Source organism: Pholis gunnellus, assembly GCF_910591455.1.
Source record: "Pholis gunnellus genome assembly, chromosome: 3".
Taxonomy (NCBI): domain Eukaryota; kingdom Metazoa; phylum Chordata; class Actinopteri; order Perciformes; family Pholidae; genus Pholis; species Pholis gunnellus.
The window spans coordinates 21,032,530-21,050,765 of NC_136529.1; the positions used below are offsets into that span (position 1 = coordinate 21,032,530).

General features: G+C 45.8%; 1 protein-coding gene across 1 annotated transcript in view; it reads left to right on the plus strand.

Annotated features, from left to right (window-relative positions):
• Positions 1–1,782: 1,782 nt before the first annotated feature.
• The window catches only part of slc25a26 (solute carrier family 25 member 26), a 45,229-nt gene continuing 28,775 nt past the window's right edge, over positions 1,783–18,236 (plus strand). Inside the window, exons 1-5 of the mRNA XM_079184718.1 lie at positions 1,783–1,904; positions 3,392–3,548; positions 4,701–4,819; positions 10,560–10,664; positions 11,045–11,092. Of these exons, the coding sequence (XP_079040844.1) occupies positions 1,872–1,904; positions 3,392–3,548; positions 4,701–4,819; positions 10,560–10,664; positions 11,045–11,092 (462 nt within the window). The 5' untranslated portion in view covers positions 1,783–1,871. The remainder of the gene's footprint in view (positions 1,905–3,391; positions 3,549–4,700; positions 4,820–10,559; positions 10,665–11,044; positions 11,093–18,236) is intronic.

Below are 18,236 nucleotides of genomic sequence, written 5' to 3' on the forward strand. Positions count from 1 at the left end.
TACACCCACGGCTCGCAGGGCCTTTCATCAAAAAGTCACAGACCACTTTGGTGCAGACCGTTTATGTTCTTCTTGGCCACAAACTACAAGCGTCACTCCTGACATGTAACTGGTTGAAGTAGTGCAAGGAACACATAGGCTGTCGAGCATCTTGTAAAAGATTTTCATCCCTGCTGAAGAAATGGATAAATGGTTCAGAAGCAAAGGGTTTACCAACCTACTTTCTTATAAGCCCGCAAATGTCTTTCAGAAGTAACATTGAAAAGCTGGGCCAGTCTTGTTGAGAAACTTCTGTGATTTGTACATTTTTAATGACACCTTAAGGTTTGCGAACAGTCCATCGAGACTTACAGGAATAGAGCATTCGGAGCACAATTGAAAAAAAGAAAATCCCAGTAACCAAGGACCTGCGGTGACAAGGTGATGAATGGCTTTACATGATGGAACAGACAGGACTCTGGACGCTGCAAACTTCTCGACAACAACCGAAAGAGGAATAAAAATCAATTTCAGGGATGGCATAGAATTAATGCGCTGTATTGACTGAACTGAGGGACACAGTCTTCCTTAGGGATGGACTGTAATGTAGAAGCACCAGCACAAAGACAGCGTCACGTTAAGTAACCATATGTTCTGTGGAGTAACACATGACTTAACAGCATGCCTTAAACAGAAAACGAGCAACGAAGAAATCCTTACGCGCAGTGGAATATACTCTGAAGTCTATCTTAAGAAGTGTCGCATCGAGACAATAAAAGCGTGAGAAGCAGTGTGCAAGGGATGCTACTGCCTTCCTCGGGCCTAACACAGATCAAGAAAGCAGAGGCAGCAGCCCGGTCCAGATCCAGCTGGGGCTCTCATCCAATAGGATCCCTGAGAGACTCGCTTCAACAAGATGGATGACGGGCACCGAGCTTCAAACTGGGCGCACTCAGCCCAGACATCATCGGGTCTGGGCTGAATAAAGAGGTGGTGGCCCCTCGCCTGCTCTGCCCTAATAGGAGGCGCTGCCTGGCTGACAGCAGCCCATAAATAACCCAGACGGCGTGTCACTGGAAAAGAACACACTCACCTGAGCCCGCTCACTGGACCACTAGGGAGAGGTGAGACGCAAGAATATAAGGGGCTCACAGTTATGAGACGGGAACACGAATGTGTGTTAACGTAGGTCACATAAGTACAAGTTTTGGAGTTTTACACTTCATTTTTTTCATATTACTGAAAATGCATTACATGAATCAGTAATACCATATTTGTGTTCAAATTCAAATTTAAGCCTAAATATTATAAGACTAAATATTTCTCTATGTTGATCTCTGAGCATTCTGCAACCAGAGTTTAATATGCCTTCTTCAGGCTTACTTCATCAACCTCTTTGGACAATTTATTTTTACACATTTATTTTTTTTAAAGTCCAGTTTTAGGCTATTCTACATTAAATAACATACATACTGTGGTTACATATGTCATAAACTGACCATCACTATATGACCAGATCATAACGAGCATACTGTATATATATATATATATATTACATTAGTTTTGGTAATTTCTTGGTTCGCTATTTTTCTTTAAAATGTCTACAATAAACCCCAAATATGCCGGCACGTTGATATCCGAAGTCTTGCTATCATTTAAACCAGTAAAGCACAGAATTTAACCCGATTTAATGAAGCGACAGAAATCTCCTCTCTTGGCAGCTTTCGGGGTCATGTGATTCGTGTGCGTCATGACGTAATGCGGAAGTAAGCCAGCCAAGATGGCAGCGTCCTTGACCGGCATGTCGCGATTGTTGTCATCTGTTTAACATGGTCAACAGTTGCACATGTACGTGCTGTACAACTGGCAAGAGAAGGTTTTGAGAGCGGAGCATGGAGAGACGAGAGTTCGTCGCGTCGCTGGTGGTAAGTTTGCTATTTTGTACGAGTGTTACGTGTTAATATTTATATTATAGCCAACCTTCAACGTTACTTTCATTACACGTGTTGTCTGTTGCTGACAGCTGAAGACCGATTTACCACGAGAGCTTAAGGTGTGGATATGTCATGTTCGTGTTCTGCATATAAGACACTAAAGAGTTCATCTTTTCGCAATGTGTAGTAACAGACAAGCCAGAAACATGGCGTACCCAAAGGGACCTGTGTGACCTACTGCAGCCACACAGGTTTCTATGTCACTACGGGAGGTAGTTAGTACTGAGTCATTACAAGCACTGTCACAAACAAGCTAAACAAAGTGCAGGTTGAACCAGCTCTATGCAACGTTATGTTTTTTTTTTATAAAGTTATGCAGTATTTCTTGATGCCTGAGCTTAACTTTATATATAAAAAGCACATCATGGAGTTTGTTCATCACAAACGTGCCCTTTTTTTAATTGACACATCAATACTTCATTTGTAAGTTCTTAGATGAGGCTTGTGAAGGCAGACATGAGTGTTGGAGAAGATATGTTTGTGTGTGTGTGGTGCCCTCTTTTGTTGCATTTATTGCTGAGTTATTAAGCTGTTTTAAAATGATAGAAATTAGTGATATATAGTAAGAACAAATATCCAAGTACTTTTGTTTAATATTACTTTAAACTCTGTGTGAATTTGACATTGGTTGGTTATCCCTATTATATCGACTAATGAGGTCGGTCACACTGACTGACGATAGGCCACTTTATTTATGTTCTTTTATGAATCATCAGTGTCTGTCCACTGATGGCCGAAAACACGTTGACGTCTTGTCTTCAGTTAGGTGACCTCTTGTTCTTGAATGCAGCCCTCCTCTGTCGTCGTTACTTTATAAACCTCTACTTCACCACATTTCAGAAGGAGATGTTATCGTTTTTACTCCACCTGTTTACTCCACTGTTCTTTGACAGTTTCTTTTACTGACATTTATTTACTTTGCTACTTTACCAGACAGACTAAAGCCACTTAAATTTGAAATTGATTTGAAACACAAAACATACGATCACTATATAAACTATGATGCATTGTTGTAGACAACATCAGTATGTGAGTCAGCTCTCATCAGCGTCGCTTATAGCTGCAGCAGATGGCTGTTTTTCAGGTAAAAAGCTGGGATGAACCTGCTGTACACTACCTGCCCAGCACCAAACAGCAGGCACACCAACACGGCAAATAGCTGGCGCTCATAGTGTTGCCTTTAGAGGCTAAAGAGGCAGATGTGGCCCTCAGAAGTGTCTCCAAATTATCCCTCATCTTACGCCGTGTCTGCAAAATGCGTGTATCCAGCCTGTTGAGCCCCCCCCCCCCCCCCCCCCCCCCCCCCCAAAAACAAATCCATTAATTAATTATGTAGAAGCTCTGGATATGTGTTCCACCACCGGTGTTATAGCGTGCGTAAAGCTGCGTTATGTCTCACAGAGTGATTGTCTCTCCAGGCAGGCGGCTGTGCGGGGATGTGTGTGGATCTGACCCTCTTCCCCCTGGACACCGTGAAGACAAGAATGCAGAGTCAGCAGGGCTTCCACAAGGCGGGGGGCTTCAGGGGCATCTACGCCGGAGTCCCATCTGCCGCCGTCGGCTCCTTCCCCAACGGTATGACGCGCGCTGTGAAAGCCGGGTATATATATATATGATGCGAAGGTCCACTGCTCATTGTTGTTTTGTAATTGATGTTCGTACTAAACATGGATCTATTTTACTAGTTCACAGTCAAAGTAGTTTAATTGATTTGCTTTATATTGTAGTATAGTGTCGGGCAGGCGTTCAGCTTGTAGTCGCATGAAGCAATTACAAGCGGTGGCAAAGTCCCTGTTCGTTATTTAGTTCCTGATGAGATCATCCTCACCGGCTCTTTTGGCCGTTGAGGAAATTTACTTATGGTAATATACGATGACAAGAATAACGAGGACCTGGATTTTTAAGATTGACTTTTTTTGAGGATATCATTTATTAGAGTCGGATTAATACGGTGGAACCTTAAAAATGATTGATGCACCGAGGCTCGTCTTTAAATGGTTTTAGTGTAGCTGCCTAACCGAGATTGCTTCGTGACTAAAATGCTCAAAAGCAACATGTTGGTGAGCCCTTTGGTGAGCAGATCACCTGCAGGTCTGAAGGAAGCTGCAACACATCCAGCCCTCGAGTCTCAGTTTCTCAACAGCATTGCATCCACGAACCGACTGTTTCCATCTATACTATTGCAAATGCACCAAGTCAATCTTTTCAAGTGCATTTCCACGTAGACCTTTTTGAATGGAAGAAGTTGTAAATACACAAATCTTTGAAAGAATCACTTTGGATTGATGCTGCGAATAGAAGCTCTGGTATTTGATAATCAATACACCATCAATCAACATCTTCTGACTATTAAATGAGTCGGCGTCGCTGAGCCCAAGCTCTCGTCATATGCACATCAGAGACAGAAGGATAAACATGAGGTGTTCAACTCATATGTTGTTGGTTTGAATATAATACAATCTGTTTGCTGCAGTTTAACAAAATGAATTCAACACTTTTGCAGGAGGAATGTTTGAGACGAATGATTAAGAAAGAACTGAACTTTATCCGCTTGACACACACACAACTTTCTTCGCTTTTACCCCAATTGACATGCAGACACACACACACACACACACACTGACACACGCCGCGGTTTCTCCCCTGTCAGTGGTAGTGAGGGATATTAATTGCTGTATGCTGGTTGACTAATGGGCCTTAAATGGCTGTGGTTCTGCTTGATTTCAGCCGCTGCTTTCTTTGTCACCTACGAATGCACTAAGTCCCTGCTCGGCGCCGGCGGAGCGCTGGCAGCACCGCACGTGGCACCCGTCACTCACATGCTGGCCGCCTCCCTGGGAGAAATAGTAAGTCCTTCTCCTCCCTCATTCTCCCAACTTTTGCCTCCTTTCATTCGGATTTCTACTCCACTTTCAGTCTGCCGGCACACTGTGAACTCATGTATGTTTGTATTGGCCTAATTCATCCTTTGTTGTCCCAGTCCTAGAAGGCCGGCTGCCTTTTACGCACATGCCTTACGTCCCTCTTTGTTCCTTTGCCACCTCCGGCAAGTCCGGCAACGTTATTGCCTTTCACATTTCACAGACTACTATTAAAGGGTGGGGGGGGGTTTGGCTGGTTTGGCTGTAGGCCACGGGGTCCAGCAGGGTGAGTTCAGGGCGCTTCCCCAGGACTGTCCCAGCATTTTCTCCCACCAGCCGGGTAAATACGATCTCATTACTGCCTCTTTACTCATCTGCTTTCCCAGCTCAGGCCCACCAGACTCTGCCAGTTTAGTTCGGGGAATTCAGGCTTGGAACCAACAAGGGGCAGCGCAATTTCCTCAGTCCATCCCGTCCCCAATCACTCGCAGCGAGCCACAGAATCTGAGCCCTATGGGGGCCACGAGAACTCACTTTGGCATGAAGGGGGGTAAGAGGGATGGGATGCTGGCTTTCATCATGGCTTTCTTCAAAATACTAGGTTTTTAGTATTCATGGCTTTTGGATGGATGTGATTTAGCCAAGTTTTGCATGTTTATGAAATGGGATCGTTCCACGCGGGAGGGTGTTCACTGGGCTTGACTTTATCTCACGGTGTTGAGAAGAGGACACATGTTACTCTTACGTCGGCACAGATTCAATAAGAGTTGTATTCGTCAATGCCGATACTGTCGGAGTGCAGCTATTAACACGTTTCGTCTGCGGCGGCACAGTCGGTGTGAAAGGTGAGGCTGAGGTTGCGGCTTCCTTTTAACCCCTTCCCTGCTGTTCTGGATTTGAGCACATCAAAGGCACAAATCCTCGGAGCGGAGCAGGGGGGGGGGGGGGGGGGGGGGTATCCCACTGCATCCTGGCAACTTGATACGTCTTGTTCAAATAGAGTAATCTTCTGGCTTAGCCATGAAAGGCCTAACCTAGTGCTGCCCCCGAGTGGTGTGCCGGGCCTAAACACCCGCGCTCTGATGCAATCGCCCCCCTCAGTCACCGCTAATGATATTTGGCTGAGTTTTGATCACGTTGGCAGCGATATACTTACGTCTAGTTCTGAAAACAAGTAGTTATGTTGCTCTGTCATTATGAATTGAATAGTTTTTGACTTTGGACAGTACAGAAAATTTGAGAGCTCATCATGGATTCAGAAAATCATCATACATTTTGAGTCCTTTGTCTTCCTCCATTGTATGTTTTTTAATTTATTTTTTTAACACACCATGGTATGTTGCATCATTTTCTTTTGATCGTTTAGTAGTTCTGTCTGAGTAGGTTGCTTCATGATAGCTAGAACGTGAATCTCTCATCATCCACATGATCAGTGCTGTAAAGGGCCTTTTTAAAAATGGCCACTCCATGCTGCTGATGATGAGGAGAGGTCTGACCCTCTATGTAAGGTTGAAGCCAACCTTATTCCTTTCAGTCCTTGAATAGTTAAACACAAACCACTTTGTCAACATGAATGCAAAACTCAAAACAGATTTTCATCGCCGTTATATTTCGTCTTCCGCTCTGCATTGATTGTTCTGTTCTGCCAGTGGAAGCTCTCTTGTTTTCATCGTGTTTCTCTGCAGCTCCTCCACCTTTGTTTGTTTGTGTGTGTGTGTGTGTGTGTGTGTGTGTGTGTGTCTCTCTTGCTGGGAGCAGCTGGGTGGAGGCCGGCTTTGACACAAACAGGAACCTAAAGAGGAAGATGCAACTTGTTCTCTGGTCCTTGTCTGACTTGCCCGTTCTACCTCTTCATCAGCCCACCATCCTTTCCCCAGGAGTCCACTTAGTGGGGGTGTTTTACCAACTGTTTCCACTCCGCAACATTCACCGCAGAAGCTTTATGGTGCTTATTCCTTCGCTGATCCTGTCCCCGAGCCTCCATCTAGCTATGATGTGCTCAACTTGGCACAAACTCTCTCGATGTGGACTTCACTCAAAGTGTATTATGGTCGCTCCAGAGGGAGTTGTAGCTCAGCTTTTAATACTGCAATAAGTAAGCGAGGGGAATTGAAAGAAAGAAAAGAAAACACTTGTACACACTTGAATCAAAGTAATATTTGTCTTTATAGTCGAGCCTTTGGTTTAACAGATGTTCATCCAGCGGAAGGAGGAATAGTTGAGCATGTACAGTACGCTCATAGGGAGAATCTCCATACTTACAGGAATCATAATCTTTATAAGACCTAAATAAGTTCCTTCATTAGATTCAGGATCACAGTTGGTGGAAAACTTTTAAGAATACAGATATAAAGCAGAAATTGACTACAGCTGTTTGATGGTTACCCTCTTCACAAGAAGCTAACTCAACAGGACAGACGGAGACAGGGAGGACCGAGAGGACAGTCATACGTTGTAGAGAGAAAAAACGAGAGAGGGTCAAGACAATGAGATAAACCCCCCCCCCCCCTCCCCCACCTCCCACCCATCACCAGAAGCATCCTGTTGTTTGTGCGAGTGCGGCGTTGGGACGCGCCCATAAAGAATGTGTAAGCTGATGGCGTCTGTCAGGCTCTAGCAGGCTGTTATCCAGCCATTAGATCAGATTTATCTTCATTCCCATTCGCTCGACGTCTGCCCTGAAAGCTCATTTGTCAAGGCCAGGCGGCAGGTTTTTCTCGCATCTATACACCCCCCCCCCCCCCCACCACCACCACCATCACCACCACTACACATCTGTAGGAGGATGTACTGGAAAATACAGTGTGACATGACAAGATGGGGGGAGGGAGGAGTTTTTGGGGGTAGAAACTGGCAGCCACTTAACTTGGCACTGAGAAATAATCCATGCATCGCCTTCGAGCAGCGCCACGCTCTGTGATTTATTGGCTGTTGTTTCAAAGTTGAAGACACTCAGTGTCCTCATCGCTTGCCTTTTTTCTTCGTGACCTTTTTTTTTTTTTTTCCTTCCATCTCGTCCTTCCTTCCTTTTCGTCGACCCGTATTTCAGTCTTTCTTGGTACTGTGATGTGTTTCTAGGACTGGGCGTGTGATCAAAAATCCAGAAAAGTCATGGGAACGACTGGTTCATGTGATGGTTCATGACGGTCTTTCAAGGGCCCGACGTGTAGATTTTACACAGGCTTCACTTTACTGTATTTGATATGACATTTAGTGGGATGGCACTAAATGCAGATGTAACTGTGTTTCATAGCACGTTTACTTCCACTTCTTGCATCATAATAAAAGTTTCGGGACATTTTCTCAGCGGTTTCTATCTTTTTGTTTTTGTTTTTTTTACCTGCTGTCTCTTTATGGTGCCAAATAGTAATCATGTTCCTGATTGCCTGACCACTGTCATGCTGTCATGAGTGGTAAAATAAAGATGTAGCAAAGTGGGGGAGGGGGGATGTAATGACTCAATCTGCCGATTGATTCGCTGGAATCTCTGCTAATTTCCTATTCCTTGCCGGGGTTTAGCCCATGATTGAGTGTCGTCTTCTTACCTTGTTGTTTGGCGGCCCGGTGCTGGAAATTGAAAACACGTTCCGTCATTTGGATTAACAACAACGGGAAAACGGAAAGGCTCCAATCACAGGCAGTCAGCCTCCTAATTAACGCTGCTTGACGAATCCAACAGCTTGTAAATAAAGATGAATGGTTGCAGGAATTTAAAAGACTGCCAGTGGGTTTATTATAAGTTCACTTGCCGAGAACCAGGCGTCCTAAACACGAGGTAACAATCCGGACTTGAGGGACATCCACTGTACCTAAATCTATAATTATTTTAAACTGTGATGACATACCACCTCTACATCTCAACACAGGATATGACTCTATTATCATATTTTATCACGCACTCCTCAGATTCATCAACAAGTTTCCCCATTTTCTGCCGTTCTCAGAGATCTAAAATGGCCTCAGAGGCGGCACACTTTATCTTCTATGCACTCGACATCATTCTCCCCACCTCCAGGCGCGCAAATTACTCCCAAATAAACAATGTCCCTAATTCATTTGGTATAATCTTTGGCTCATTCTGCCTTCCTCTCTGCGGTGACAGGAGAGGAAAAGCCGTCTCATCTCCAGGCCCCCCATCCAATTACGTCAGTAATTACTTGTCATAGCCACTTTCCTTCCATTTAGCTGCCTTATTCTGGCCCTTTGGAGAATTGGTTTGGGGAAAACATGATGTACAATGTATTATAAATGGTAAGTTGACCAAAGGGAGGGCAAACGAGATCTCTGAGATGGATGCAGCCGGCTTAGTGATCGCGGCGAGGCGATGCAGGTGGACGTCTGGCCACTTGGTGGTGCTGTTGCACCACGGTGAGGTTGCAGCTAGACTACGAGTCCCGCTCACCTGAAATACCAATAAGAATCGGCTTGAATTCTTCACAGGCACTCATTCAAGGCTCTTTGTTTTTGCTCTTATGTACAGATAATGAGGTTTATGTGCTCCTTGTCTATTGAAAACAGGAAGAACTGACATTTGCCTGCAGCAGAAGTGATACATTGAAGGTCAAGACAAAAGCTGAGAAATGAAGCAAATAATAAACGACATTAAATAGGAGTTTTAGATTTACAGAGCTAGAACTGTGCCTGCATGTCTGTAAAGTCTTCTACAGCTCAGTCTGTCATTTCACTTGACTTCCAGGACTGCGAACGTATCTCTTCTCCTTTTGTGCTCCACATATTTTCACGTTCTTGCTCATAAGGTGTCCTTGGTGTCTGGCAGAGGAGACGAGTGGGTGACAGACGTGAGCCCTCTAACAGCTGTCGGGGGGGGGGGGTAGCCTTCTCCCCCCCCCCCCCCCTCGCAGAGTACGGCAATAGAGCCTTTACCTCCAGGGCCCAGCACATCTAAAACTCCCGAACACTAAATCAGTATGGATAGCTGAATGGAGAAGGAGCCAAAACATGACAGGGGAGCATTTTATCTTTATTGTGGTGCCTGCATCACTCCTTCTCTTTGCTCCGCTCCCCCCCCTCTATCGCACACACACACACACAACGCTGCTGTGGCGAGGGTGGCACCGGCATACTGGCATCTGTATGACCGAGGGGAGTCGCAGCAAGGGGGCGGCTCACCAATCGCTCTGTAAGATTGCTTGCCGTTTGCCGGTATTTCCGCTCCGATGCAGGATAAATGGGAAATCAAGTCACCAGGTGGGCAGCTGTGCCACCGCCTGCCTGCCTTGCCTTGCCTTGCCTTGCCTGCCTTTCAGGCGATGGGAGTTATGAAGCATAAATATTCATGTCTATCTTCACTAGCTGTTGGCAGTCCATATTTTTGTTGACATATGGTGGATGGGTTTGGAACGTGTAGCTGGGAGTGCGGTTACTGAGGTGTGCATGCGTGTCATGCCTGGATCTATCACTGTGTTTGATGGAAGCGCGTGTTCTTCGGACGCAGGTACACAGTCAGCCTGCTGACCTTTTTTTACCTGTTGCTCAGGTGTCATGTCTGCCGTGTGTACTGGGTTTGTTAATTGGCCCGATTGGACGCTCACTGAAGCGCCCGTTGGCCCGCCAGCACGATGTGAATGCTCTCCTCTGGCCAGGGCAAACACCATGGCCACCTGCCACACATCGTGGTTATCAAAAGCCCTTTGCAAATGCAGTACTGTAGATTGAGATTGTGCGTGAGGCGACACTGTTTACCCGTGCTCTTTCCGTCCTGTAGGTGGCGTGTCTGATCCGGGTGCCCACGGAGGTGGTCAAACAGAGGACCCAGGCCTCCCCCTCATCCACCACCTACCGCATGCTGCTGGCTACACTCAGAGAAGAGGTACACAGCAACCAGAGGCACTCTGTTAGAGGATAAATCTGGTTTATTACCACTTTGATCTTTTTTTTATTTTTCTTTCTCTGTGGTTTTGGCCATCTCTCCTAATCAGAAAGGCTTTAAAACCATAACGAGTAAAATGTTATCCCAAGCTGTAGAAATAAAGGCCTTGTCTATGAAAGTTTTAATAATATAGAATTATTTCTTTTTTTAATATTTCTTTTCCCATATTGGGATTTCATGTGGTCGTTGTTGGTCGGCACCATGTAAAATGAGTAAAGTAAATATTCAAGATTTCTTACAGAAAAGCATTGTTCCATTTATTGAATCATAAAGTTTGTCTGTGATTGTAATAAAAAGTGTGTTCTGTTATCTCTGCTCAGGGTGTGCGAGGCTTGTACAGAGGATTCGGTTCTACGGTTCTCAGAGAGGTAGGATTACTTCAAATGTGTTTTTTCTCCCGTACCTCTTCCTTCTTTTATCTCCGTTGGTCTGAGTGCCGTCCACCGGTGATATAAGACCACATACTTGTTATGTCTTTGGCGAAGTTTAGTTTTAGGTAATTGCGAAGCTCATCTTGCAGCTACTGCATCCATTTCCAGAGTTTATTCTAAAGACAATTACCAGACTCCTTAAAGGCCGTGTAGTGAGTTCTTCTTGATAGGCTGGACGAATATTGAGGCTTTCCACTCTTCTGACTGAAGACATTTTAATTTCTCTCGGGCTTTATTGAGGTAGGAAATATTGATTTAGTTCATCTCATTCAATTACGTATGCAAGATGCTCTGCCCCCTATTAGAAGTACATCTGATTAATTAATGCAATTAGTGGCGTTATAAATGCAAAACAAAACGCGGATAAATGAGCATCGGGCTTCGCCCTCGATGGCCGCTCGCCTTTTTGTAAATGAAAAAGCCGCTCTTGTTCTTTGATTCATGATCTTCTGTTTAATTGCACCTGCAGTGCATGATAACACAAAATAATCGGAGCAAAAGCCGTGCAGATCTCTCCCTGGTCTCGCCTCGCCTGATGAGTTTCAATAGAAGTGGAAAAGAAAATGAGAAAGGGGGAGCAGAGATGGAGAAAGAAGTGTATGAAGGTGACACTTGTCTTTCCATCCTTTTTTGTTTTTTTTTGGGGGGGGGGAGGCGGGTAAGGGTGTAATCTAGTCGCCTCCGCTGTGCTAGCCTGTACTTATTTTCTGCCTCACTAAACTGATGTTATTCACGCAAATTCCATCTGGACAGCCGGGGAAAAATAAAAAAAGGACAACAAGACACTGTGATTTCTCTGAGGGGCTCTGAATAAATGAATACATTTGGAGGCTGGCGCACGGCCTGTGTGCATACTAACACTGGCAGATGAAACGCAACGGTGGCGGCAGGGATTTGGGGCGCGGGGACGGCAAGGGATGCTCCGCGGTGATTGGCTTTGACGTGTGTCAGGAAGGTAATTCATTTTCTCCCGGCCTCCTTCGCTATCCGCCTATCTCCCTCCTTTTGGACAAGCGACCCTGTCAAGATAAGTTTATTTACGTGGGACGGCGTCGCGCCGCCCCTCCCTCGCCGGCCCACTAATTGGGGTCCTCTATGTGCTATACATTCGTTAGGGCTCAGAAGGCATTTCTGATGGGCATGATATCACATTAGTGCAGGATGTGTGAGGATCGAACACGGCCAGAGAGATGGGGCGGGGGCGGAGGGGGGGGGGGGGGCCTGGCCTGGGTTGGGTTTGGAAGGTGGAGTGGAGGCGTGACTGATTTGGTGATCCGTTCACATCGTAGCAACAGCCCACATGCCCAGATCATCGAGAACAAGTTTCAAACAGTTATGGTGGATTTTACACGACGCACTCCAACAATGCCCTAAGTTTTATTTAGACACCAAATCTGAACTATTGACTAATAGACATTCAATTTCTTTTCTTTACTTTTGCACCGCATTAATCTCCACTGTGGTCCACAGAAACTGTCAAGTCGTCTGCTGAATCGGCACGTTTTGGGTTCCAGCTGAATAGAGCGTGAAATCAATTAGATCCAGATTGCGGTGAATAAAATTGTGCCGTGAAAGATGACTTTATTCAACTTGTACAAAAACGCCGGCTTATTAATGAACACCAGCCAGACAGACTTTGTTCAGCATTTTAAGTAGAGTACACTTGTTTTAAGTACCAGATTTAATATGTTTATCTACTGTTAATCAATTTTTCATTTTATGAAAATATAATTAACCCAGACTCTTATCTATATTTAATCATCTGGTGATACCTGTCGTTTTGATCCACTATTTCTCCAACAGGACAGCCCAGGCTTCTCCTGTTGAATAGTACCACCTTCCACCACTAGATGGCATGCTAAGATTATCACTGTTTTAGATGTTTGCGTCTCATTTCACCCCCCCCCCCCCCCCCCCCCCCCCCCCCCCCCCCCTTTCTTTCTGCTCCCCCATTACACCAATTCAACTTTGTGGCATTTATGAGCCGCAGTCACTGCACTGAAAATGATGGCCTTTTTTAATGCCGAGCCCTGTATTTTTTTTTTGATCTAAAAGCGCTGTGAGGCGATCTCGGATTTGATCTAAACTGCTCCAATTTGAGTTTGAGTAATGAGCCTGAGATGGGTTATTAGATAGTGATTTAGGATTGCGGTGGTGCGGGGGCTGCGGAGGGATAGGTGTAAGTGAAGCTGACGGTGTCTGACACAGTCGACTGAAGAGCCTGGAACGTCGGCTGATTGACTGCAGCATACGGCTTCGCTAAATGCATCTCTCATACTTGTGCTCTTTCACCTACTCACTCGGAAAGCCACTTTAGTTAAATCCATTTCATATATTTAAGTGGGTAAGCACTCGGACAGGAAGGTAATTGAGCTCTCTAAATGAGACTGAACAGTTTATTAATGAAAAATGTGTCCCCGGACTTCCTTTTTAATGGCGTTATGTATATATTTTTTTCTTAGCCAGCCCCTGAATCAGCCTTAACGTTTCTCCACCTCAGCAGCTGGGACCTGGCAACCGGAGGTATCAGATCTGGCTGTGGGGCTTATGAAACACCTCTCCATCCAGGTTCCTCCCCACCACACCCTTCTCTGCTTCCTCCTTTAGAGGGTTTAGCAGAAGGAAACATTGCAGAATTGGATGTTAACTACAGATGGGTGGGTGAGAAATAAACAGACCAACATAAATTGTCTTAGTAAGGCATGTGGCCACTACAAATCCTCCAGACCGGCTTCAGTGCTTCCTGTCAGATTTGTAACTCTTAATTGATCTGTGGATAAAAAAAAAATCAAAGCCCAAGTTGACTAAGACTCCAAAACCCAAAGATCTCGTGTTTAATATCATGGAACGCCAAGAGAACAGCACACATCACTCCTGAGGAGTGATATTCATCCCGCTTGAGTAGTTTGCAGGTCGAGGCGACCCTCGTTAGAAGAGTGATGGCCTTCTTAAGCCGCAGGGATCGTTTTCTCTTCGTCACTGGATGATCATCATCTCTTTACCACACGCTTCACACCGGGGAGTGCCGGTTTACTCCCGCCGCTATGCTGGATGGCTGGCTGCACCTGTCATTCACATTTGTCTCGCTGTGTAAATGCAATTGTTTCTGCACTTTCTACCGAGCCTCATCGTGCATCCATGTTGGCCCGTGCACCTATTTTACATCTCCCTCGTACGTTCGGTCCCTCTGGGGGTGGACATTTGCTCCGTGGCTTCAGCTGCAAATCTAACCAAAGCTCAGGAACCTTCCTGAGATCAACACGTGGTGAGAGCTCAGTTGTTGCATTGTGTACATTGAGTTATGATGAGTCCGTGCAGAGCAGCGGGGGGAGGGGGGGGGCGGGGGGGAGATTGTTTGCTTCCTCTGCTGGGATGCAGAGATTGAAACCGAATCAACAGGCATGCAGCGCAGAGCCGAGCTGACCCCTGCGTGGCCCTTTTTTTTGGAAAGGAGCCACTTTTCACTGTCTGTGACGCAGGTTCAAAAGGGAGAGGTGAGGGGGGAATCACTCTCATATCCTGTTCTCTGTGCGCACTGATCCACAGAGGCTCGTGTTTATACACCCTCACATGACTAAGACGGAGCACGGGAGAGACGGAGCAGACGGAGGCAAGAGAGACGTGGCAGGGGGAAGCAAAAGGTGTTTATTTTCCTTTACATATGTAAAGGCAGGATTTGTGGGACACGCGTGACGGAGCGAAGGCTTCCTCCTGCTTTGTGTTTGGAGTCGGACCTCGTCGGAGCAGCTGCCATTAGTCTCTTCGAGCCAGACGGCAAACCGCCTCTTCTAGATGGTGTCGACACCTTAAAAAGCTGAACGGAGCTGGAATAAGTGAAATGGAAAATGTCACAAGATCACACAGTAAACAAGAGAAGCCAAACCAAGGAAAATATTAAACTGTCAGTTGAAAATGAAGTGCAATGCCTCCCAGCGCGATGACTGTGCTTCCTTGTTTAATTTCTGGACTGATTTGAAGAGCCATTTTCAATTTGTGGCTTTGTGCAATTACACGGCTATAGAAGAAGATTCGTATCAGCCTCTGCCAGCTCAGTAGAATTACTGAGCTGGGGAAATGGAGTTTGGCTCTATTGGTTTCAAAAACTGGAGGTGAAGGTTTTAAAGACCACCAGCTACTGGTGCTGCCTTATCTGTTTACACTGTGATCAATGAGTCGCTTAAGAGTCCTGAGAAAACCTGTTGACCTCCATAGATCTGACCCTTGACAGGACTTGACCCGTAGAGGGGCGTTCGACCGCTTCTGTGATAAGGAGAAACAACTGAAGAGGGTTAGGCCACCTGGGTGTGTAGTCCAGTGTAGGACACACTCACTGTAGAGCGAGCATTGGACTAGTAGACTGCACATATACATACACACTCCTCAACTTAAAACATCGGTAGAACCTGTTTAGAATTCCTTCACGGGAACTCAAAGGCGGTCAATAGAGGGGCCTCCACCAGTCTTGGGTTCCGCCCTTGTTTGAGTTGTTTTGCGGGTCGGGCCGACCCCTGTTAGAAGAGTGATGGCCCTCTTACGCTACGGAGAGCGATTCCTCTTCGTCACTGGATGATCACTTTACCACACACGCCACACCGGGGGGAGTGATGGTTTACTCCCACCGCCGCGCTGGATGACGGATGGACGGGCTTCCGCTCACAGTGACTGGCTTGCACCTGTCGTTCACATTAGTGTGGTTGCGTGAACACAATATGTATCTTCACTCTGTGCCTCATCGTTGTACATCCATGCAGTCGGATGTATTCGAAGAGTTTGCCACCATGCTGTCAGACCCCCCCCCCCCTTCTCCCCCGTGTGCTTTCTGCTCAGTGCATATTTGCCCCGGGGGACAGTGCAGGGCTTTCTGCAGTTCCCGTAGAGGATGATGCATTGGCAGTCTGTGCTCCTGAGCGCCATGGATCACACACTTACGTTAAGTACATTTGTCCCCATTGAGCTCTTTAATCCACTCAAAAGAAATCCATCATTGTGGCTGCAATTTGTAATGCAGAGGATCTCTGTGAATTTCTGATGTGGAGAGTTATCACAAATATCTACTGCCAGACACTTGTTTTTTTTTTAAAACAGCTATAGTTGTTTTTATGCCTCTCCACTCTGCTGAATGTGTGAGTGCTGTGTCCGCGGTGGCCATGTAAGTCTGGGTCTCGGGGCTATGTTTGCTTCCCACAACTTTACGCATGTTTGTCTCAATCCGAGCAGAAAACCTTTTGGTTGCTGCACATGTGTTTCTAATAACGCACAGCCCCGACGGCCTAGCGAGGGACTGAGTGTGTGGGTGGGGTGGGAAGGCCATGTGGGGGGGTAATGGGTCCGCAACGGAGGGAAAAGGGAAAAGGGACAGCAGTGGTTTGGATGTCATGTGGAAGGAAATAAGTGTCAATGCCCCCCGTATGTTGGAATCTGGTGCCAGTACACACGATTGAGTGTGAAGCATTATTCCCCTGACAGCAATTCTTCGCATGTAGATTTTGCTTGAATTGGACACCTGTTCCACTTTAGTTTCAAAAGGCATTGAAGTGACATAATATACCCTATGCTGCCTAAATACTGTAATTCCCTCTCAGTCAGACAGCCTGACTGTAGCAAAACCTTTACACAAGTTCAACTTTCAATCAGATCCACTCTAAATAGCGGGAACGTCTTATTTCCACTTCATCCTGGAGTGACAGGAGATGGTGAGAGTTAAGGGAGTGGAAGGAGGATAAATCAATGTGGTGCAATAGCCAGACATTTGGAAGCACGCAGTAATTACAACCGCTGCTTCTCATGAAAGAGAAGCGGCGGCGCACATCCTTCTCCCTCTCCTTTTCTCCCCTCTTTTCCAAAAACAGGCAGTCTCCACTCTCGTTTCTGTGCATTTAGGGCAACTTTTAATTCAATATAAAGTATGACCCTTTTTGGAATCTAAATGTTAATACATTTTAGACAATGATTTGACTTTTTAAATCACAATAAAATTTGCAGGACTGTTTTGTAGTTTGGGAGGTTTTCTCTTGCGTAAGTGCCCTTTTTTCCCAGACAGTCACATGAGGCTCTCCAGAAGCAGCGCTTCCCCCCCCCCTCCCACCCCTCCCATCCCCCCCATCCAGCCATGCCTGCCCCCTTTCCCTCAGTCACAACCATCATCGTGATAGCAGCAGTGCTTACGATCCAAACGCATCTGGAACAAACCACCTGAATGTCAAGGGGTCACGCTGTGACGTCACTGCTTAATGTCTAACGGGAAAAAAAGAAATACAAAGTGTCACTCGCACCGCGAGCGTTCACCTCACTAAACCCCGGCAGAGGTGAGGAGTTCAAACCGATTCATAATTTAACACTCATCTACATTCACGGCAGTCCAAGCTGGAGCTGCTGTTTATTTGAGCCAAAGGGATTACATGGTTTAATGTTCGTGCTCGATGTACCACAATAGTAATTCAAACCATGCCAGATTAAAGAAAGAGTTCACGTTTGTTTGTGAGTTTGGTGCCGACCACGAGATGGTCTGCAACAAATTCTTCTCGTAAAAGACCGTTGTTGAGTTAACTTCTTCTCTCCAGCACATCTATGCTCATTATCCCCAGTGGCTGGGCTCGAGGAATGGAAACGATCAGTTGGCCCACACGGAAATATTTCAACCACTATCGACTGGCATAAAATGTGTACAAACGTCCGTGTTCCCCAGAGGATGAACCCTACTGACTGTGTTGATCCTCAGACTTTCCATCTAGCGTCACCATGAGGTTGACCGCTTTGGTTTTGAGGTATTTAAGGTCCCCAGAGGATGAATTTCACTTCAATCGAAAGCTACATGGGCTAAAGAAACAAAGAAAAGAGTAATTCTATCAACTAATAATAACTGAATGTTGGCCAATGCAGCTAATGTGTCAACTAAAAATGATGTCAGGGAGGCAAGAAGGCAGTGTTAAATAATGAAGTGGAAATGAATGACATGGCCATTCGAATATTCAGAGTATCGCACTAGCGTAGCACCCTCATCAGTGACTCGATGACAAGCTGGACAACTTAAAGCATTTCAGCATGTCTTACCCATAAAGGGCTCGTGTTTTTATATTCATCA